The sequence below is a fragment of the Drosophila suzukii genome, chromosome 3, assembly GCF_043229965.1.
Source record: "Drosophila suzukii chromosome 3, CBGP_Dsuzu_IsoJpt1.0, whole genome shotgun sequence".
Taxonomy (NCBI): domain Eukaryota; kingdom Metazoa; phylum Arthropoda; class Insecta; order Diptera; family Drosophilidae; genus Drosophila; species Drosophila suzukii.
The window spans coordinates 68917377-68940677 of NC_092082.1; the positions used below are offsets into that span (position 1 = coordinate 68917377).

Consider the following 23301-nt stretch of genomic DNA (forward strand, 5'->3'; position numbering starts at 1 on the left):
ACAAAAGTCAGATCCAAAGATACATTTAAGTTCCTAGATACTGGTACAGAGCTGAAAGTGTTTAGAACCGATTATGAAAGCCCTTTTTTTTGGATGCGGGCTGGCGCTGTGACTCGTGCTAGTGTCAAGCAGCGATAATTCCCGGTGGTTCCCCATTCCAATGATTAAGTGCAGCGGATTTTCGAAATTAGGGAGCACCAGTGCAGCCACTTAACAGCTTAATCCGCTCTGATTTTCGGCGTATCATTCTCAGAAGCACTTTTCTCTCGTATTCTAAAATAGAAACATTTTCATGCCTCTTGTCGCCCTCATGATCATTTGAATACTCGAATTCCTAAGGTGATATCTAGACTTTGGACTATATGTAAAATTATTTCCGAAACCTTCGATTTTCCGCGAACCTTGCTTAGTCAAGTTTTAAATCAATGGTTTATGATTTTTTGAAACCAGTTTTTAATTAACTCAATTTTACTGAAAACCGAACCTAGTGTTATCCCAAAATACGATAACATTTTCTAAACATCTTCCAAAAGATACCGGTGCCATTAGTGTTGACAAAAGCGCTTGGTTTGACATTTGACTAATTATGAAGATTCAATACTAATTTCTTTAGTTGATAGTCTCGTTTTATAAGTTTATAGATGAAATCCCCGAACTATTAGCAAAGTGTTTACACCTTACAGGTTTCTGTATCAATACAAGACCACTTTTTCTTAGCCAGATTGACTGATCACCTTAGTAGCCACACTACCAGGCGGCCAAGCATTTATTAGCATCTGTGTCCAATTCCCTCCAAGTGGGTGCGCTGCTAATTTGGCACTCGGCAACAATTCAACAACTCAGGTCCGCAAGTCCAGCGGCGACACTTCCCATAGATCACCCGGGTCTCGGGGCCCGGTCTTCAAGACTGGGAGATCCGGGGATCGCGTGGGAGTGGCGCGGACTGTCACGGACTGTCAGAGACGTTGCAAAGGTAATTAGCATGGCACCCCACAAAACGAACTCCGGTGACATTTGTCAACAATATGTCAAAATAAAATGCAACAAAGGCCGCGGCAGCGCGACGGTCATAAATTTAATGCAATGCCTATTGACCGGGTTTGGGCAATTTTTATATGGCTGATATGCGATATCACCAATTAGAGGGGCACGATTCCAGTGGGCGAGAGGCCCCAAACAAAGGCCAGTAGCTCCGCGTATTACTTACATTGTAGAATGCTAATGGAACTGGCCTTTGCCAGCCTCCGAAAATTATCATTCATAAATGCACGAACTGCGGCTAACAAATGGGTCAATCAAGTGAAGTAATCGAGACGAGAGAGGAAGAAAGCCAGAACAAGACCAGAAAATATAAAAAAAATATATAAGGAAAAAATACTGTTGAACAAGTTAACAAGTTGTCTGCCCCTGGGCCGTGAGCACTTTCAATTGTCGGGGGTCCGGTAAATTGAACGTTTAAAATTTATTGTCAGTCGGGCAGGCAGGCAGGCAGGCTGAATGCTGCCCACGTGGGTGGTCATTTTCATTTTCCCTTTTTGGAAAGCCCAGTTACTGGGTCACTGGAGCCAGCCTCATTATGCAACTGCCTTGGATGCCTTTGGATGGCCATTAAATCCGGTCATAAAATCAAGCATCCATCCTGCACTTCAATTAAGTGGAGAAGTAAGTGCATTCAGCCATGATCTCCTCCGCAGATCTTCTGTTTGCCCGCTGTAAATAATGCGGAATACCATGGAGGCATCGGTCCTCCGACTCCGGCTGTTTGGCAAATTAGCGAGCTCGTTAAGAAGTGGCTACTGAGGCTGCTGGCCAGGCGGTTTTTCTATTGGCCAAAATATGCCATTGAAAACAAACAGATTGCAGGGGCTCTTAAAACTTCTCCCGGCACTTTAGTGGCGCTCATAAAATTGACCTGCCACGGAAGCGTTTTGCCGCCGTCTGCAGACATGAGGAAAGTGTTTGATCTACCACGAAAATGGGCTCATAAAGCCCCTCGATCCTATGATGATGATCAGCGGGCCATCAAATCGGATAGTTAATACTGTGGCTGTGAATAGGCCGTAATGTAAGTCCGAAAGTGAATGAAATGCAAAAGAATTTTCCACCGATGCGGAAGCACTTTCCAAAGGAATTCTGAATTCTGCGGAGAATGTTATGTCATTCTGGAAGAATCGGGGAGGAGGAAGAGTTGGGCTCAATCAGCTGCCCATTCAACCAGACAGACTTCCTCATTGCCCTGGATAATCCAGCGGGCAGTCATAGATACTAATTGAAACTCATTGTTCACTTTTGACGCCCATCAATTGGCCGACGAAGCGATGACGATGCTGCCCTCGCCGGCCAACCCAAACAATTGACACTTTTCCAATTGCACCTTTGCACACATGGGTGTAGTGGGGAAAGGGGGATGTTGGATGGGGTTGGGAAGGGGTCTTTGGGGCGGCAGATGCCAGGGGAACCCGCACACCTTGCACTCATGCCGCTGGCGTCAATTAGTTTAAATAAAGCGTGTATACACAGAGAACGGGCTCGAGTCAATGGCCCACACTAAAAAAAAAGTGTCTTTAATATTCCTTAGATTTAACATTCTTCTAAAATCATATTCTCAAATGATTTATATAGCAATTTTGTTTTTAAAATATCTATCTAAATGAAATGTACTAGCACATTACGATCTCAAAAAAGAAATATTTAAATATTTTTTCTGAAGTAAATAGCAAAGTTGTTTAAGAACTAATTGTTCTTGAATTTCAGAACTTCTAATACTTTATTTATTTAATATTCGATTTTCTTAGAATTCAATTGTTTTGCAGTTTATTTACTACATCTTATTACAATTTTTTTATTGGTTTTTAAATCTCCCAATTAAATATATATTTTCATCGATGATACATCTCGTATTTGCTTAAAATCTCTTAAATTTTAGCTTCAATCTATTTATGAATCTATGAGAAAAATTTATGTTTAATCCAATTTTGGTTTGTATGTCATATCATGTCATATTATATGATATCATAATTCAAGCTTTGGGTACGACTTCCTATTGCACTAAGGAACCAATTTATTTTTTTGAGTGCTGGTTCAGACCTTCTCCAGACACATGCCACCCCTTTTTCCCCCTTGCCCCTCTATCCCCGCCCCTGCAACCCCGAGCATGGTCATTAGAATTTTGTATACACTGCACAACATCAGAACGCACTGGGACTAGCTGTGTGTGTCATCACCTCAATTGGGTTCACTTCCTACTTGCAAGATGCAGACACAAGACACGAGCAGCGAACCGATCACGAAATGTATCTGCAAGATGCGCGGCCACCATTAGTCGCATTTCGCTCTTTTCACTTTTCCAGCGGAAGTCGTTTTCGACTTGGATATATTTTCGAGACTCCATCGTGAATGAAGCCGCGTTTTATCTACGCAAATTGCACACGCACTTAACCCGCTTCCAGTAGCTAAAATAGCTAATATAGAGCGGGATCCGAGGCACGCGGGTCTGGATTGAAAGTCCCCCTCTCCAGACCCCATTTTTTATGGCCCCACCATGGTCGCGCATATTAAGAAGACCCCCCTTTTCGGAAGGGGGCTTTACGCTCTTTGCATGCAAAAATTTATCCACCGCCCCGAAAATTGTTTCGCCGGGTAGATTAGTGCGGCAATTTGTCGATGATTGGCTCTGTAAACTTGAGCTATTAAGTGCGAACATATTTGAGGAGGAGGTGTATCCAATCCGATCCCAAGGAGAGTCGGCTTTCGTTTAAACCGGATTCATAACGACCATACGCCTCTTGTAAATTGAAATTTTGTTATTTTCAGCGCGTGTGCGGTTGTCAATGATGGTTGTTTTATATTTGTTGGTCTGCTAATGGTGGTGTTGAATCCACTGCAGTGAAACGATCATTAATATGTCATTTACAAGTCGGTAATAAATTGTGTTCAGCCTGCTTAGAAATAATTTCCTTAGACAACCAAGTCAAGTCCTCTCTAGTTGATTTTAAAATTTATTTAAGGCCTTTAAGTAACTCACCTTTGATTAAATGAAACTATAATTTCCCAAGCCCATCCGTCAATTTCGCTTTCAATCATAATCACTCAACGCCCTTATAAGAAAAAGAGAGAACTTTCGCTTTTCCCAACCCAAATGTTTGGCTTGAGTAAACAACCGTTTCTCACATCTCTCGAGGAAGTTTGGCATTTACCAGAGATTTCGTAGGTGTAACTTCAGTTTACTCAAATAATTCTTGGAACTCTATGTTGCCGATGTCCCACACTTTCTTATCAACCTCCAGCGTTGCGTTCACTTTTATTTTTCTCAACTTTAGATTTACGATAGCACCGGCAATTGGCAATTACAGTGCAATTAATTTATAATCCCCGGGGCACTACTAGAGACCTACTTAGTTGCCAGAGTAGGTGACACACTTAGGTCCAAACTTTTTATGGGGCAATTCGAAAGATAACACACTTAAGCTATCCGATATGATATTTATGATTGTTGAACTTCGGAGCTGGGGGTGCTGGAAATCTTTTCTTGGCGCCCGAAGAATTTTCATGGGACTTATTGCGAATGGCTCCGACTTTTAGGTGTTGAGCAATGAGTCAAATTATCTGCGCTATCGGTGAGCAATTTCGGTTCGAATTAATCACTTCATTTGCACGAAATCCGGTTGGCCAAAAAGGCTTCGAGTTACAGATGAAAATCGTGGAAAAAATGCATTTGCATCGCCAACGCAAAGTGCGTTAATAAATTGATCCAGTTTCTGCCTGGGTTTTTTCCTGTTTTATTGCAACTTGTAGGTGGCCGTGTTTTGACTGTTTACCACTTGTTCCATGGACTCTGTGAAGTTGACCGCTTTTTGGATACTCATCCGATTTCGTGCCAACCCAAATTTTTCCAACTCCGCAAAACGCATGTCTGGGCCCACAGATTTACGACTCAAATGACCATGAACGTGTCGGTATGGAAATGTCTATATAGACGGGTACGTATCTGGTAAAAATATCGCTTTGCTATGCGAACCGAAGAACCGAACCAAATGCAAAGAAAACTCTACTGAAAATGGCATAAATTAAGTGAGTAAAGTTTTCTTATGCAGCTCAGAAGGTATAGAAAGTATTTTTGAAATATAGTGGATTAGGGAAGTAGAGTATAGATTATGAAATAAAACAATGTATCCAATAATTTTATTATCCTTAATCTTAATAAAAAATGTTTTATTTTTTACAGTGGTAAAAATCATGAGCAATAAAAACGAAATAGAGAATATATCTCTGATAATAATAACCATATTTCTATTAATATTTTTAATCATACTACAAATCCTATTGTTATCTGCTTGGTTACCAGTTAAATTGCTTGTAATAAAAAGGTAGCCCCCTTGAAATCATATTAAATGAGAGTTATAGTATCATATTACTCATACGCCCCATTTTCCCTCGCAGCCTTCACTTTTAATTCATTGCCAAAAATATGGTTATGTTTGGAGTGGTTTCTGTGCCACCGGGCACCACTTGAAAAAATCTGCTGGTCGGACCTGAATGTGAATCGACCTGGGTGAAAATGAATTGCCCGTAAAAATGATTGTAAAACAACGCCAATAACCACGGCAGCAACAGCCGCCGAGAACTGCGTGCAAAATGTCATTAATCATTGTAATTTATATAGCGGGGCCAGCTTCATAAACCATCGACGACTTCGGGGGCCTTTTACAAAATGTTTCTCTGTCTTTCGAATTTACGCATAATTTAACATTGTCGTCAATGCAGGCGGTGATAGGGGTAATATTATCGAAATATCATCCATATTTTTGAGCAACATATCTGGCCTAGACCTTTTTATATAACCGAAAAAGGGGGGCGGAGAAGTGCAAAGACCAGAGACCAAACAGTTCATTGCCACCTGGCTAAAAATAATATAGAAAATATAAGAGCGGCTGCCGGAAAAACATTTGCAGAGGAAGAGCCTCCATCCGAAAAACTAACCCACGCCGACTTGCTGGTAAATCCATTTGACATATTGCGTCGTCCGCTCGCCCATTTGCCGTCCCACTTGCTCCGCAGAGAACTACGGAGCATAATCTTATCTAAAACAAAACACTTTCGCAGTATTTTCAGGTCCCCATGTTGCCCGGCGCATAAATCAGCACCACTACCGGCACCACCATTCCCATCGCTGCCATCGCTGACTGATGATGAGCCACATCGCTGACAATAGGTTGTCAAGTGCTGTCTCCTGGCCACCCGCCACCCACTCACTTACACGCAGATATATCCACCGAAATGCGGATCTCCAAAAGTTGATCACCACCCGGCAGATGGAAAAGTCTACGGTAGATACATATATGAATTCGTATTCAGGAGATACGTTTGAATTTGTTTAATCAAATGGTATTTAAATTGGAATACCAGCTGTTCTTGTAGGTCTAGAATTTATTTACTCTATTGTCTATCTTTTCAAATCTTTATAACAACATTAACATGCGATGTATAACGTTTAAAAAATAATGCAGATTTTCCAATCACTTATTGGTCATTAAATAAATATTTTTGAAAGTACTAAAGATAATAACATAACTAGAACAAATAATCATTCATTGTAATCCCCCAGTAAAAATGTTATTTTAATTTTAATCCCCGATAGAGTATTTAAACTTCTGTTTAATATCCCCCAAAATAAACATCTTTCACTACTATACCACTTTGTCCAATCTGAAAATCCCAGCACAACAATTTTCGCCGCCGTCTAGCCCGAAAAAGCGAGATCGCTCAATAGATTGCCTTGGATCCGTGACGTAGCCAGCGGCCAAATGTTTGTGTAAAATTAATTTATCGTATTATGTGCCGAAAGTGATATAATAGTTCGGCCATTTGGTATACTATGTTGAAATTTCCTTTATTCTTTTCATGCCTGATTGCCGTGCCGAATCTATTTATCAAGCTCTCGGGGGATTAAAGTTGATGCAATTATCTAAATTTACATAAATTCTAAGCAAGAGATAAAAAAACCCTGGGAAGTTAATTGAGACATAAGCCATGGAAGATACCAATTTTTAACGAGATCACTTTCCCGAAAAAGATCTCAACAAAGGCCACGTTTGTTGACTTTTTACGCTCTAAACATTTGACAAAGACATTTTTTGATATTTCTAGAACGCCTTCTACAATAGAGAAGGCCTGTCCCGAAAAAAAACTCATAAACAAATAATAATATAAAAGACTTAGTATTTGAAAAGACAATTAACATGGTGAAGTCCAGAGCCGAGTGACAGTGAAAGTAACTGCAGTTGGATCGATGCAATGTTGGCCAAACTGTCGGGGCAACTTCATCAACTTCAGGGGCCGCGAAAGACGTGTTGTAAATTAAGTTATCAAAAGATGCTGTCGGAAGCTTTTAGCATCCAGCGGCTCCAGTTTTTACTGGGATTTTGACTGGGGCTTCACTCAACTTCACACCTCGCTCCACGCACTAAATCAGTCGCATAATTGCCGTCTGCCCGCCGGGCCAAGTACTCTCCATATATCATCTCTAAAATATGGTATGCACGCCCCCAGTGCAAAGGTGTATTTTTTCCAGGTTCGGACTTGGGTTGGGGTTCAGTTCGGGTCCGTTCGAGGTATATAGTATGTACCCCTCGGACACCGTTAGTCGCTGCTGCAATTTGCGGGAAACTTAAACTGCAACTGGCGTTGAGCTTCACCCGCGTTTTGGAGGTCAACTGGTTGATGGGACTCGCGAAATGCCACTGAAGATGCCAGCTGGCGGAGTGGAAAATTCACCAAATTTGGCACTCTTCATTTTGTTTGGACAGCTTCATTTCGAAGAAGTTGTCGGCGATCTTATGGCCTAGAGTTTTCAGCGTTTTATGACTATTTAAAAATGAGTAGAGTACCAAAATAATAATAATAATTTAAATTTATCTGTATTATCTGTTGAGTTTTGTAGGAACATTTTAAGTCACAAATCTTTTATGGCTTCTAGAAGGAGGCATTACCTTGAATTCTTCAATTTAAATTATATATTTTGCTGTTTCATCCTCTGATCTCTTTTATCTACATAAGATATTGTCATCTAACGTAAATTATCTTGAAGATATCTTATTGTCTGACCATATCAAGTGCGAAAGAAGTTTATTTTAGGCGATAAAGCATTGCCACATCAACAGAAGTTTAGCACAATATCGGAAAATAGTTCCTGGACGTGATTTTTGGTGTACTTTGTACAATTTACAGCCCATAAAAGACTCACTCAGTCACTAATAAACACAAATTGCTTTGTTAGTTGCCACTGATTTGGCCCGTGAAAGTCCCAAGTTCGAGGGTGAGAGTACCCGAAAGTGGGAGAGTGAGAGGTTTTGTGACTATAAAAATCTTTACCGACACCCACAATCGAATCACAACAACACACACTCTCCATCCGAGGAGCTTTTTTATTCGGCAATTTCAATCTTATCGCACTCCACTCGCATTATCGCCTCCTGATCGAGTCCAAAATCAAATTAACACCTGAGGCCCAAGCACCGTGAGACATGTATGTAAAGTACAACAACGGCGATAGTGAATTAAAAAATTTGTACCACGGCGAAACAAAATCCCCGCTATCTAAGCGGCATCTGGGGAGCTCACGATGTTCCTCAATGGCGATGATGCACTCGACCGATAAGAGAAAACCGGACCCAAGTTGTACAACAAGTTTTTCGGTGGCTTTATTATCACTGCTGCAAATTGCTGGCCGACTGGAAGGAAGTCAATGGAAATGAGGCTGTAAATTAATTCGATGGGGCCAACTAAAGTTATGCAAATGCTGCTCATGATGAGCTGAATCGCTATCTTCATCAGACTTAATCTGACTCATTTCCCACAGGGAGCCGGGCTAATCGGGGCGAGCGGTTAATTAAGGCAAGATTTATGCCCTTAGCCCATTAAAGAATTTATATGCCAAATAATACAATGCTCAGGCCGCAGCATTGCCAAATCAAGTGTCTAACTTAATGATGCCCAACATAAACAGACGAGAGCCCCACAAAATATACGATTTCTTTGGCGGATCTCAGTGCGTGTTACGCAGCTTCGCAGCGTTTTATGAGAACTTTCAACTTGTGGGTGCTCTATATAGTTGGATCACACACACCAAGATCGAATATATATATCCCTGTGTTGGTGTGCCTGGGCCTGTATTATTTCTGATATTCTAAATATTTCATATACCCAATGGCATAAGTTTATTTGGTTGTTTATGTAGTGTTCCTAGTGGAATGGGCGGTTCGGAAAAAAAACTAAACAAGAGAAGCCCCCAAAGAAATTGAACATAAAACATATCTAGAGTAAACCAAAAATGAATAAGTGAGTAATGAGGGGATGGGAGGATGGGTGGCGTCCACTTTGAAGTTCATTATGGGTGGGAAGTGTGAGCAGAGCAAGGTATAACCTGAACTGGTGACGATAACATTTTTGAAAATATCCCTGATCTAGAAAATTATTTATTTTTGTACCTTTATTTTTTAAGGTACGTCCAGAACTGGTGACGATAAGATTTTTGGAAATATCCCTGATATAGAAAAATATGTATTTTTGTACTTTTAATTCTCAGGTAAAAAAGCACTTGGGAATTATAAGAATATTATGAAAAAATACTGCAAGGTCAGAAAAATACCAAATGAAAATAATATTTTTTTTTCTATAAAATAACTACATCATTTACATTTTTTTAATATATTAGCATTTTATATGAATTCGTTACTTTAAAAAATAATTCCTTGATTTATTTTATGTAATATTGCTTGTCTACTTACTGAATTCACTATTCTCGAACTGGGTTCCGTTGACAACGCCATCACGCATTATCTGGAGTATGTGGTTCTTGATGTACAGCTGGATCTTGCGGGATGTCCAGGCCAAGTGGGACTGGGGCACTGTGGAGCGCTCGTTGCGGTCCAGATTGCTGATGGGTGTGTTACTGCTACTGCTATTTATGTTTAGATTACTTCTAGGGTTGCTCAGTCTTTTCGATTTCGAACCAATGAAATTATTGTCAGCGGGCGACTGTGGCTGCTGCTGCTGCTGGTGATGATGATTTTGCGCATGGTGATGCTTTCTCTGCTGCTGCTGATTCTGGTGACGAATGCTGCGTTCGGTACGCGACAAAACCGCAAGGTGCTCGTTCGCCGCCCCCGAGATGACGAATCCCAGCGGATCCTCCAGCTGATCGGAGTCCTCCTCCTGGGATCGGGATGGAGATTGGTATTGGGATTGGGATTGGTGTTCTGGATGCGTGCTTAAGCTCTGATTAAATTCAGCTTTAATACTTTGATTTGCGGGTTGATTTACACTATGTTCACTCACTGCGCTCGGCACTAAACTACTACGACTATGATCACTTTGTAGATAACTATTACTAAACAGATTGCTATTGTTCGTGCTGTTGGATGTGGGCTTGTGTGTTGATGTGGATGTGGATGTGGATAGGGTTGAGTTGTCCATGGCCATGAGGGGCATCGCAAAGACCAGGCCCGGCCAGGCGATGATGAACGAGAGGAGGGCGCCCAGCAGCGCCAGGGCCCTCCAGTCCAAGCGCAGGTTTCTTCGCATCAAAGATCACCACTTTCGGTTCACAGGGGTTTCTCGAGCCGTTGTTTTCCGCCCGATCTCGATTCCGAATCCGAATGTTTATAATTTTCGAGCCAGTCGCTGTTGTAACGCCTGTTGTTTATTGTTTGTTTGCCAGTTTATTGGGCCTTCGACTTCGCCACGCCCTCGTATGTCGTTGAAACATATGAACGCCCCGTTTAAGAAATCTTTTACTTTCGTTTCGATTGCGTTTTTTTTTTTTTTTTTATTATTTCTCACTGACTTTGCTTTGTATAAAGAGTCACTCTCTGGGTAAATATCTTATTTCGCCTCTTTCCTGGCAGGAAATTAGGTTATCATATCGTAGACTTGTTTAACACTTTTCAATTGCTGCTGTTGCTTTTGCGGATCTTCATCTTCGTCTTCCCCGCTGATAATGCATCTTATCAACGCCAATGACTTTCTTGTCATGTCAGATATTCCCGCGATAAAAATTGGGGAGCGATGAATGGAGCAATCTCAGCTGGTTTCTAGGTGGCCAACGTTTGATTAGCCAACATTTTTGACGAGCTGCAATGAGAAGAATGTTGGGTGATAAGTTAGTTGATTATTCATGACAGAAGACTTATCATTAAGTAAGAGATCATAATTATCTACATCATAAACTTAAAAATCACGTGACATTCACTTGCGCAGCCTAAAATTTATGGCATTTGGGAATTGGCTTTGAAAATTCCATGGCGAACATTTGCGAAACAAATTTGGATTAAGCCAAATTGTGCATAAATTCTTCACCTAAGCGCTTATAACGCGATTTTTGACATTTTAATTAGTGTTCGGCTATTTAAAGAGACAACGACAACGACAAAGTGGCACATTTTATTTTTAGCCACCGGTCTATCAACAATTGTATCTATAAGAGCGACAAGTGATCGGCAAGAGGTTACATAAAAACTGCCCAAAGGGAGCAGTTACGCAAAGGAAAAACTCGGTGAAAACATCGAAAATGACTTTCCCAACAGAGAGAGAGGGGGAAAGCCCCTCAAGACTGGCGGACAGGCAAATTGTTTAAAAATAAAATGGGCAACAAAAACAATTCACGCAGAAAACTGTGTCGAATTTGAAAATAATCACGCACTAACTGCGCCGGCAGAGTATCTGTGTATCTATGTATCTATGGGATATGCGCAGGGCAACGGGGCGGCTGAGTGACGTTGCCGCTGCACTTCCACTCGACTTCTACTTCTCCGTCTTTTTGGCACGTGTTCAGCAAGCCTACGAAGAAGCATTTTTTATGCAACATTTAAGTGCACCCCGTTTTAATTACCATAAACAACAAAAACAGCAGGAAGAGCAACAAATCCAATTGGCGACAAAACAGAGACACCTAAAAAGAAAAACACACGACTTCTGTGCCATCAAAATGTTAATTGCTTTTGCGTCCTTCTGTCCAAGCTGCCTGCAAAGTTATGCAACGCGTTGACTTTGAGATAAATTTGTGATATAGTTGTTTCTTGCACAACCCAAAAACCCTCCAAAAAATCTTTTCAGCCCTTCAGGTCGTAAAAATGGGCATTTGCATGGCAACAGAGTTATAAAACGTAAGCGACCAAAAAAAACCGATGAATCAGAGAAACCCAATATTATATGTGTAATATAAAAATCAGCAAAATTCTTTGAGTTCCCATCATCCTTCACAAGATCAAGAAATATATTAAAAATCTTTGCCTCTCGCCGGTTTAATGCCTTTCACCCAAATACGAGTGTGTATAAAAAATATATGTGCCACAGCAGGCAAAATGTGTGCCAAGCCAGCCGCAGATTCGGTCTCAAGGCGTTGTTTATGTATCTTTTTTCAGTAGTAGAATTTATGTGGAATTCTGAAAGGGCAACAAAAGTTCCAGCCTCAGCGACCACATTAACAAAAGCACAGGGAAGAAAAATATTAAAAAAACACCAAAAGGGAAGCGTGTCTTGACACATGCCGAAAGTTGTAAAAATAGCGCTGGAATACAACAAATACCTAAATATGTAGATGGTATTAAAAAGCACACCTATGGTTGGTAGGCCCAAAAATATAAATGTATCTTTTTTTTACGACCTAAGACCATTGGCTCATCTGCCTCCACAATTCAACAAATTATGATGAGCATAAAAAATAACGAAATCTTTTGTGCTTTTAATTCCCCAAAAGACCCATCATGAGGAAGTATAAAAACCTATTATCGATCGAAACATTTAATCAGAGTCAAAACTTGATTACTGTGATTGCTCCGGCAAATTACTGCCCTCAAAACGAAAACGAAAGTCCAATCACTGATCAGTGAACCCAAGCCCCTATATCATCGAGTAGGGGAAAACCAAAGAACTCTTTGAATTCACTTAACACTTGTCGTGCGAGTAAATTCGGGTCCGTTATAAAACTTGAAATTCACTTAACCCAAATTTAAATGGCAATCTTCGGTGGCAGTCGCCTAATCAAATAAATGTCCAAATCTCAAAAATAAAAACAGCAACAACCAAAGCCCAAAATCTCAAAGAAAATGTATAAAAATGAATGACCAGCGACGTGTGGCGGCATCTTTGGTCACAGAATGAATACATTTTATAATGAAATGATCTTGAATGCGGTACAATGGGCTTAAATGAGGTATTTGTGACAGCAACAATGATTTGGCAATAATTTTATAATTGATTTCGTAATCTATGTAACAAATATAAGACCAAGTGAATAAGTAAACAATAAGCAATAAAACCTTGATTGTAAATGAAATCTTTTTCTTTAAAGAAATAGAATACATTTTAATTTTTTAAAAACATTTCAAATAACAAAATATCATAAGTAGATTTTTAAAAGCATCCCATTGTCCATTAAGATTCCATATGATGTCTGATACATTAAAAATATAATCTGTGCAGGTTGTCGGCGCCAACAGCTTGACAACAAGTCACCAAAGTCGCCGAGCAAAAAGGTCTAGTAATATATTTAAATAAGTATCTCTAGCTATGGGTTTCCATTATGGTTTTGGGAAGCCACTGAAATCGAAGCCTAGGCCTACTCATTGAACCGAAATGACAGTCGCTCCACAAGCTGATTAGCAAATTTCGTTATACATATTTCGTTTTGTTTAGTTTTTTCCGCCGTTTTCACGAACACCGCTTAAATTTATGCGTTTGAAATGCGTTTGACATTTGCTCTAGCCGCTGTTTTAATGTGGCCGCTGACAGATGGGCTTCGAGGCATTTGGAAAGTATCTGGCGGATCGCCTGGATGGCGATAAATCTAAGCCGAGCTGCGCAACTTAATTAGTTCATGTCAGTCGCTTGGCTACCCCTAGTAAAAAGTCAAAAGCGAAAAACCCTCTCTGGACATTTATTACAATCCGAAATGTTGGACTTATGTAAATTTTATTATACTGAGTTAAGGTTTTTGCTAATATGCAAATGGCTCATCCAGCTTGTCTGCCGAAAAATATTTTAAATAATTTATTATAACGGGTGAATAAAAGTTGAATAGTCTATTAAAATAAATATGCGATGAAATTAGCATAAAGTTGATGTTTTATATGTATTAATTTTTATGTATTTATTTGGAAAAAAAAAGAAAACAATACCGGAACAGGTTGAACCGTTTTGAAAGTGAAGGTTACCTTGTTTTAATTATATCAATTTGTTTTTGCCAAGTTTATTATGTTAAATATTACCTTTTTTCTATTCATATGACTTATTTGTTTGTTTTCAGAAGCTATGCTAATTTGTGATATTTATTACGTACATCCATTACCCAGAAAATCATTTAGTTGTGTCGTATCTCATTCTTCTTGCGGTTGGCAGTAAAAAACAGCCCCAAACCACAAATTCCCAGACTCTTCACTTACATGTGCAATTCATGGCTTTTGTGGTTATGGTTTTTGCCCAACTTAGGTTGGGGCAATAAAATAAATTAGGCCCAAGAATAAACAAAACAATGTAGTGTTGCAACTATTTGAGTTAATTATTTTCCTTACTGCAAAAAAAAGTATTTCAATGCCAAACTGAAAGCGAAAAGAATTTAACAAATATGCCAATATATGTATGAGTTTAACAATGAAATTCTAGTTCAAGAGAAGATGAATATCTATTTATTTTCCCCGTTAAGTGTCTGACGTTCATTGTGGTGTTGACACTTGTCACAAGATTGAACGAGAATAAATACACTTATTTCATACGTACATCTGTGTATTATGGAATGCTTAGCAAGAGATTGATGTGCGGTGGTGTTCCTTGACAACTTGCCTTATAGATGAATATCTATCAGAACGCAAACAGGGTGATGTGTATTATTGTCGCCGATCTGGATCTCTCTATTTGGAACCCCCATCCCCACCAATGGAGCCCCCGCCCCACCATTTAACTCCCGTGTTTACAAAACAATTAATTTTCTTTGGAAAAACAAGAAAAGCGGCGAACGGGGAAAATGAAAAAGATACCGAAACATAACTCAGGCAGCCAGCCAAATGCACTAATCGATGTGCACTTCATTTGTATGGAAACAGGCATAAGATACGATACTTGAAGGCATCACTGTTAGATACTTGCCAACAATCTGAAATCCACGGGGAAAGCACTGCCGCCGGGGAAAAGGAAAAGTACGAGTAAAAAACCTGAGCGCTCAAAGGCAGCGCTTTTGTGTAATCGATTTGAACCGGAAGCAATTGGGTTGCCTTTGCCGCAGTCTCAGCGGCAGCGGAAAAATCCTCTCAAGATGCTGCTATTTTAAATATTTAGTGCACGAGACAGGCGAGGGCAAAATCGGAGATATATACGCACACACCCCGATCGCAATTCAATCACATGCGGCGGTGTTAACAACAAGGCAAATATCGGTCGCCAGATATATTGACAATATATAGAAAGGAGGGGTATCAGCGATTTGCACACAGGCATCAGGATAAGAAAAACAAGATTAGAAAGAAATTTTATCTCTATGTCACCACTTACTGAAATATTAAATCTTAGACACCAATTTTCTAAAGCTTTAAGATATAAAACTACTAAAGCTTTCAAAAATTAATATCAATATTAACTACTATTATTCGCATTTTTCTAACCTACATGACTCATATTTCATAGCAAACATTAAAGACTTTGGCTAACTCTTGTTGTGAAGAAATAGCAATAGTAAAATATTCCTAGAAAAACAAAAATCTAGATAAAAACATATATAATTTTAAAAAGAATTGTTAAGGAATGAGTGTAATTTTCTAAGGTTAATATTGTAGAATAATGCTTATAATCCTATGATATTCGTAGGAAAAAAGATATTTTAAAGAATTGTGTATAATATAATTATATAAAACAACATCCAACGTTAAGCGGAAACGGTTATAGAAATTATTCACCAAATGAGTGAAAATATCTGTAAAATAGCTTGTACATTTTTTCTAACATACCGGTTATTTTTCATAATATTATTTTCTATAAAAATTTCTATATAACAACATCCAAAGACAAGCGAAAAATGGTTAAAGAAATAAGTCAGTAAATGAGTGAAAATTTCTGTATAAAAGTTGTACCTTTATGCCAACATATAATTAAAGAATTTTAGTTGGCATCCCACTGTATTTATAAATTTTACATTATTAAGAACCTATCTTTCAACATCTAGATTTTAGCGGAAGTACCCAAAGAATTTTGGTCAGTATCTGCCTCTTTTACACCCATGTATCTCACTTAAGAATCTATCTCTTGCCTTCACTAACACACTTGCCCAGTGGCAGACGCATCTCCCACACATTTTCGAACATTTATTGTAGTCTAATTAAAAGTCACGCACTTTACGTGCGAAAATTAAAAGCAATACGTCGCCTTAAAATAAAATCAACAGAAGACGACGAAAATCAAAGACAACGCGACGTATTAGTAATGTGACGAACAGACAGCCAAGCCCCATAATACCAACAAAAGCAACAATTGCGTCTAGGATATTTTTAAAATGCGTCAAACAGCCGAAAAAAATAAATACTAAGAAATAAAGTCAACCGCCAAAAAAAGGCAACAACAAACCAGAGTAAAAAACGCGACGATTTTCTCGTTTTCATTTCGGTTTTTTGTTGCTCACTTTTTTTTTAACTGAGGGGTGTACCTAAAGTTGTTGCCATGTGCGATCGTGTGTGTGGCTCTCCGAATGTATGCCGCACATTATGTGGTCTAGTATTCACGCTTCATTAAAACAAACGCTGCAGTTTTACTGGGTTTTTCCTTTCTTCTCGCCCCGGCTTTAGTTTATTTTATTTCCCTTTTCTCGCTGTTATGCTCGACATTTCATTCCGAGTATTATGCGCCACTTTTGGCCAAAAGGAAAACAAACCGCAAAACTATTTACGCACGGCCGTAAAACTTCTCACTTCTCATACTTTTTGCAAGCGATAAGCTTTATCTACGAATTATGATAGTTGTATTTCAAACTTTGCCTCTGCCATCATCAAGCAAGCACCATTTGTAAATGTGTCACAGGCCCCAAGCGAAAAGTTACCCAACTCACGCATTTCAGAACAAACTTGATAATTGGCTGGCTTTATGACATCTCAAGTCCGAGGGCAAACACGCCAGTCTCCGGGGTCCCATCGGCATACGAAATTTGGAATTTTTACTGTCGAAAATTAAATTTCCATTTCAATTAATTCGGGCCTGTCCATACTATTTATTTAATCATTTTTGCCTTTTCTGAGTGAACTAATGAATGGCTTTTTTTTATGTTTGACTTTTCACTTATTGAATCAACATTGACGTAGCTAGAAAAAAATGTTGTGGGGGGTACCAAACAGTTTAGTCAAGTATTGTCTTTGCCCTTGAGAACTCCTCGTTTTTAAGATAATGAAATTGTGACGTGAGAGCTGAGTAAAAAAAGGAAAACGAATTGGATCAGGATATAAAAATTCACTATAGAGGATTACAAACATTTGTTGTACCAATTAGAAAATATGTCGTATTTTTACTAAGGCAACTAATTTACTTAAAAAATGTTCAAATTATACAAAAAAAAAAAAATGTTAACCAAAATTACAAATAAATTTAAAAGATCAAAATTATCTGTATTTAAATATTTTCCCTAGCCCCAAAATGAATGTGAAAAATGCTCTCGTAAATATCTTAGAAATACCAAAAAGTTAATAGTTTCTATAAATAAACCGATTTGAGTTAAGGACTGGGTGCTGTCATTAACTATGAAAGATATCACCTTCAGCACACAATCTCTCTCCAATCCATTCAGCTATATTCTTTATCGCGATCCCCATATTTCGCAAACTATGATCCGCCATGTGATTAGCAGTTGTTGAACCCGACGCACACATGCGTGCCTTTTGACGCGACAATCACGCAAATTCGCACACACAGATACGCCACAGAAAACAACAGCAAGAACAACAACTCAGCTTAGATAATAGCGCACAATGTTAGATAATAGTCGACGCCACCAATTTATAGGACAAAAAACTGCACGCGCAGAGCAGACACAAAAAAAATACAAAAAAAAGAAATTATAGGAAAAGAGTTCTGTGAAATGAGATTAAAAGCGCCTGCGTGCGTTTGCAAATAAAGATACGCACAATTCGCAGATACAGATACAGATACATCTGCAGACGGCGATAAAGATTCGCAAATGTGGATGCTTTTCGCCAAACTATAAATAATCACAAAGTGTGTGTGATTAAATTTATATAAATTTCGCTTTTATAGAGTAGGTTCTCCTAAGGTCGTTTCGTTTGCTTTCACCACTTTGTAAAAAAATATTTTCGCCATTTTTTGTTTGTTTTTCACTTATTTTTTATTTGGGGCAGATTAAGGCGGAAAAGTACTTGGAAAAACTTGTTTTCTACTTAGCCGTAAATCACATTTAATTTGTTTATAGCTAAATGCATTCAGATTACTGCTTAAGTAATATATTTCATGAGTGTGGAAATCTAATCAAATTTGAATTAAATTGAAGTCAATTAGCATTCCACTAATAGAAAATTCATTTTTTTTCACCGTTTGCCTTTGCTTGCTATTCGCTTATTTGAAATGATTTTAATTCGTATTTACACAATTTGTTATTTAATTACTTTCCCTCATGGGACATTTAAATACACTTATCTCTCGGCCCGCTGCCAAGTGGAAAATGATTTCAATTTATTTAAAAAATACCAAATATTTCGCCACAATTCCACAAACTCAAAGCACGAAATATATTTTATTAAAATGCTTAAGCTTGAAAGACCAAAGTACAAAGAACTGGATATATTTATGAATTTTAGTATTTCCAAATTTTTCAAACAACTATTCTAGTAATATTTAAAAATAATTTCTTTTTTCGTTTGGCCAAATACTTTTATTAATTGTTGGCTTAGGAACAATGGCACTAAAGACAAAAAGCCTCAGAATTATTTTGCAACGTTTGAAGAAATATTTCGAGCAACAACAAACTTACTAAAAAAGAACTTATGTAATAGCATTGAAACAGAACAAATTACGCACCTTATTTTTATGTTTGTTTGCTTTTTTCAGTTTTACGATTCTTTTTTTGGACGAGTTGTATTTTTCGTTGATTTAAAGAGAGTTGCACTTTGCACACTTTAAAACTTATGGCAACAGCAATTCAACATTTTCATACATTTTTTGATATTATTTTTTTTAACACAACACTAGCCATATATACTTTTGATATATATATTCTGCTCCTCGAATTGCTCGTAAATTAAACGATTTTAGCGGCCTTTTTAAATTGTAACGACTCTCTTGGCCAGCAATACTTGGGTTTCGAAACGAACTTTTCTGTTTCCAATTTCCAATACGATGAGATTAATGTTTCGAACTCCTTTGGACACGATTTCACATAAGACCGGAACATCGAGTACGGCAAAAAGGCGCGATTACGGACGCGATCTATTGGGACAGATTGGGTTGGTTAGGATACGGATGTGTTTGAAAAACGTATTCGAAAACGCTGCGGATGCGGACTTCGAGTGCTACTGCGACTGCGGACGCTCCGCTCACTGTGTGTTCCCAAGGCGAGCTAGTCAGAGACTGAAAGACCCTGTCGATGAGGCGACGCTTCGTGCGTTCAGTTCAGTTCAGCCGAGCACGTTTGCTGCGGAGCGAACGAGGGAGAAAGAGTGCGGCGGGACGCGCGCGAGAGAGTGAGTGAGAGCGAGTAGTGGGCGAATCAGGTAAGTGAAAGAATGGTCCACTGCGGCACTACATATAGGAAGGGTACCATCGCCCGGTATATCCGTGATTCCCAGTTCATCCTTCTGATCTGACGAAAGTGCCTCAGAGGTCAATGAAATGGTGGTCATTCGATAGAATCAGATATGATTCATCTATTAGCAATAGCCCAAAAACATCCAAACTACGAGTATAAGAGACTTTGTAGAAGACTCGAACTGATATCGTTCATTGATAAAATTATGTTGTCATTAATACATTTTGACATTAGTTTACATATGAAAATGGTTGAAGAAAATTAAGTATATGTTATTTAATGCAGGCCTTACTTATAAGGTTTATTTTTAGTTTTTTTTTATTTTGGGGTTCTTTTAAAATTCCTTATTTTATTTAGTAAATGGTTTGTTATTTTATTTAAAAAAATATAGAAGAAATATATCGAAAATAATCATTATTTGTAGATAAAATATAAAGAACGGGATACGAAATAGGTATAATTGATTTAAGAATATTTCCCCAAATAATTTTACAACATTTTTACTAAACTAACAGCAATAAAAAAGTTAAATTTTCCAATGGAAATTCGATTTTCGAAATTAAATAGTTTAAAATTTATTGTACCATAAGAATAATGGAACAATTAACATTTTTTAATCCCTTTAAGTATCCATTCCTTTCCTTTATTCCTTTAAAGATACCAAAACTGTATTTAAGCTAAGCAAATCAAGCCAAATATTTTTTCTGCTCAGAAAATGTTATTGATAAACTCTAATAACTGCAGGCCTCGGCTTTCTAGGAAAACATTTGTTAGAACTTATAAAATTGGCGCTCGAAGGTAGGCTATATGTTGCATAACTGGACTTAAGCAACTTTTTTTTATAGTTAAAAGAAATATCAGTCCATCTAATTATCCAGCCTTGGAAACTTACCAAGTCCCATGTTTAATAAATAAGATCAAATTTATAAGAAGGCATGCTAATTTAAATTCGGATTTGGTGATATTCCGCACTGCCAAATCAATAACCCCAATGATAGATCCCCATCACGTGCTGTTTTGCCAACTGACAGTGTGAGCGGGGCGATTGCAGTTGCTTTTTTTCCCGATTGTATTTGTGCGGATTGTTTTTGGTGGCTGGGTGGCGTTTGTGCTTTTCGGCGCGTAGACATTTTCCAGTGTTTTTTTTCGTATTTCGCCAGGTAGCGTTGATTTGCACAAATACCATATAACTAACAGCCCGAAGTGCACCGATAGACGTCACACAATGCCCTTTATTATGGAGGTAAATACGGCTGTGAATCAGTCGCGTGGGAGAGCCATTTCGTAATAAAGTCGATTATCATCACATTGATAAGCTCTAAACTTTGACCAGCTTATTTTCCTATCGCTGCAATGAACTTATTAATAAATCACTAAATGTATTTCTGGTTACTGGAACCTACAGCTAATTTTAGATGTTGACCAAAATTTGCAAAACAACATTTAGCCAGAAAATACAGCCCACGTCAATCGAAAGTCAAAGCAGAAATGCGCAAACTTCTTTGAATACAATTTATCTTATCTTTTTAGATGGAGATTAGAAAAAATATCACATGGTATTCACAATATATATTTGTGTGAACAATGAACTTGACAGTGTCTGAGGAACTATAGAAATTGCAGAAATATTCCGGGGGAGTCGCCAACGTCATTCTTGATGACCGCGTCATGAGGTGGGCGTTGCAGGTGGGAACCACAGGTCGGCTACTGATTAGCTCAGTCGTATAGTATATACATACCTGGACTGTATTCACGTTGCAATGTAAACTTTGTTGATATGAAATATCAGTTTCGAGAATGAACCCTTTTTTGTAGGTATCATAAAATATTATTAAGTGGCGCTATCTAGGTTTACAAGTACCAAAATTAATATTTATAATCGATGAGGTGGATTTTAGACCATATTTGCTAGAAAAATAATCAAATTTATAATCAGTTTTTGGATTTACCATAATTGCTTTATACGTTCAAAGAAAACCATGTTTTATTATTTAAGGGCCTTATATTTTATATAATATTTTATGCAGATTATAAGATGTAAGCATCAACAATTGAAAAAAAAGGTGATCGAATGATTTAATATTAAGGGTTTTAAGTAACATATCCCTAAGTCCCTTCTCTATATATAACCTATATTTTTATTATTTGCCAAAACAACTCTGAGCTTAGACCCTTCCTTTCCCTAATTAGGAAAACTTTGAACTTAAAATTTATTTTGAAACGCTTGCTGGTAAGTGCTCTAAGTGATTTCGCCAGGCCACAAAAAGGGCTGCCCCCAAAACAATTAACTCAATTAAGCGGAATGACAACATTTTGTGCCTGAGAATTTGACGCCTGTGAAACGAGGAGCACATGCCAAATATCCCTATGCTTATAAATAACCCAAGACAGGGCAAACTCCCCCGCGGTTTTCCAAAGCAACCTTTTGAATGTCGATCTGCCCTCTGCTCTTTCTAAATTTCTTCACTGCTTTCCCCATTATCCTTCGGTATGCAGTCAGACAATTAAAATGATTAATTATGCGCAGGAGCAGCGGCAGCAGCAGGACATTTTCGGGCTAATGACTTAATTAACCCGTCGGTCGAGTGTTCCTGCCTAATGTGCTCGCCTCAACGACCTCTGACCCTTTTTCCGCGTAAGCCTTACAAGTATATAAGTTCCAGGGGCAAGATGTTAGATTAATTAAAAACCGTGGCCGACCGAAAATGTGGCAAGTGAAGCCCGTTAAGGTGTTTAAATAGCCCAATCTATAGCAGCTGGTTCTGGGTAACCCCCACCGCTTGAGGGATCTTCGTAAACCTGACTTCCAGTCTTTTACACCTTGCGGCGATCGCACGCGTTTCCCTAGCGATTAAAAACGCGCAGGCGATTCGTCCCAAGGTTGGCGGCTTTCCCATGTTCAGAGATCACAGACAGAATCGTATTTAGATTGCCATCAGTATCAGTGCGATATTCAATTACAGAATATATATTGTCATGTCCACTGTCAGCCAACATGATTCCTCAGTTGAATAAGATCCCAAGTTATTTCGCTGATATGATATGGTGATATGAGTATTAATTGATAGCAGATCGTTGATTGGCGATTCGCACATTCGCTCGATACAATATTTTGGTGAGGAATTCCATTAACAACCATTTAGCTTCCATTAGTTGTAGGCGACTTATATCGCGAGTGGATCGATCTGGACGCAATAATTTATGTTAATAAAATTGTAATAGCCGCCTGTCAGCAAATGGCGACGAACATTCAGCCAGCAGCCGACACACAGACTGACAGAAAGTCAATTCAATTCGAATCGAATCGATTCGAATCAATTAAAAACAAATCTCGAACTGATTGTGTCGCCAAAGGCTGTCTTTTGTCTTTAGGCGAGTGGCCAGCTACAAGTCGTCTGCTGACACGATAACATGTTAACCCCCAGCTAGAAAAAGATATATTATGTGGGGGTAATTATAAAGTTTAGGAAATCATTATTATTTTTCAAAAAAATAATAACTAATAAACTTGCAAAAAC

The 23301-nt window shown here is 38.4% G+C and overlaps 1 protein-coding gene across 3 annotated transcripts in view; it reads right to left on the reverse strand.

Annotated features, from left to right (window-relative positions):
- The window catches only part of bnl (fibroblast growth factor branchless), a 45707-nt gene extending 26097 nt beyond the window's left edge, over positions 1 to 19610 (reverse strand). For 2 of the 3 annotated variants that reach the window (XM_036816800.3, XM_036816803.3), the window contains exons 1-2: positions 19057 to 19610; positions 9786 to 11130 (exon numbers count right to left, since the gene is read on the reverse strand). In XM_036816800.3, coding sequence (XP_036672695.3) covers positions 9786 to 10581 — 796 coding nt within the window. In that variant the 5' untranslated portion in view covers positions 10582 to 11130; positions 19057 to 19610. The remainder of the gene's footprint in view (positions 1 to 9785; positions 11131 to 19056) is intronic. The other variant, XM_036816801.3, reaches the window with a different exon arrangement.
- Positions 19611 to 23301: the final 3691 nt, after the last annotated feature.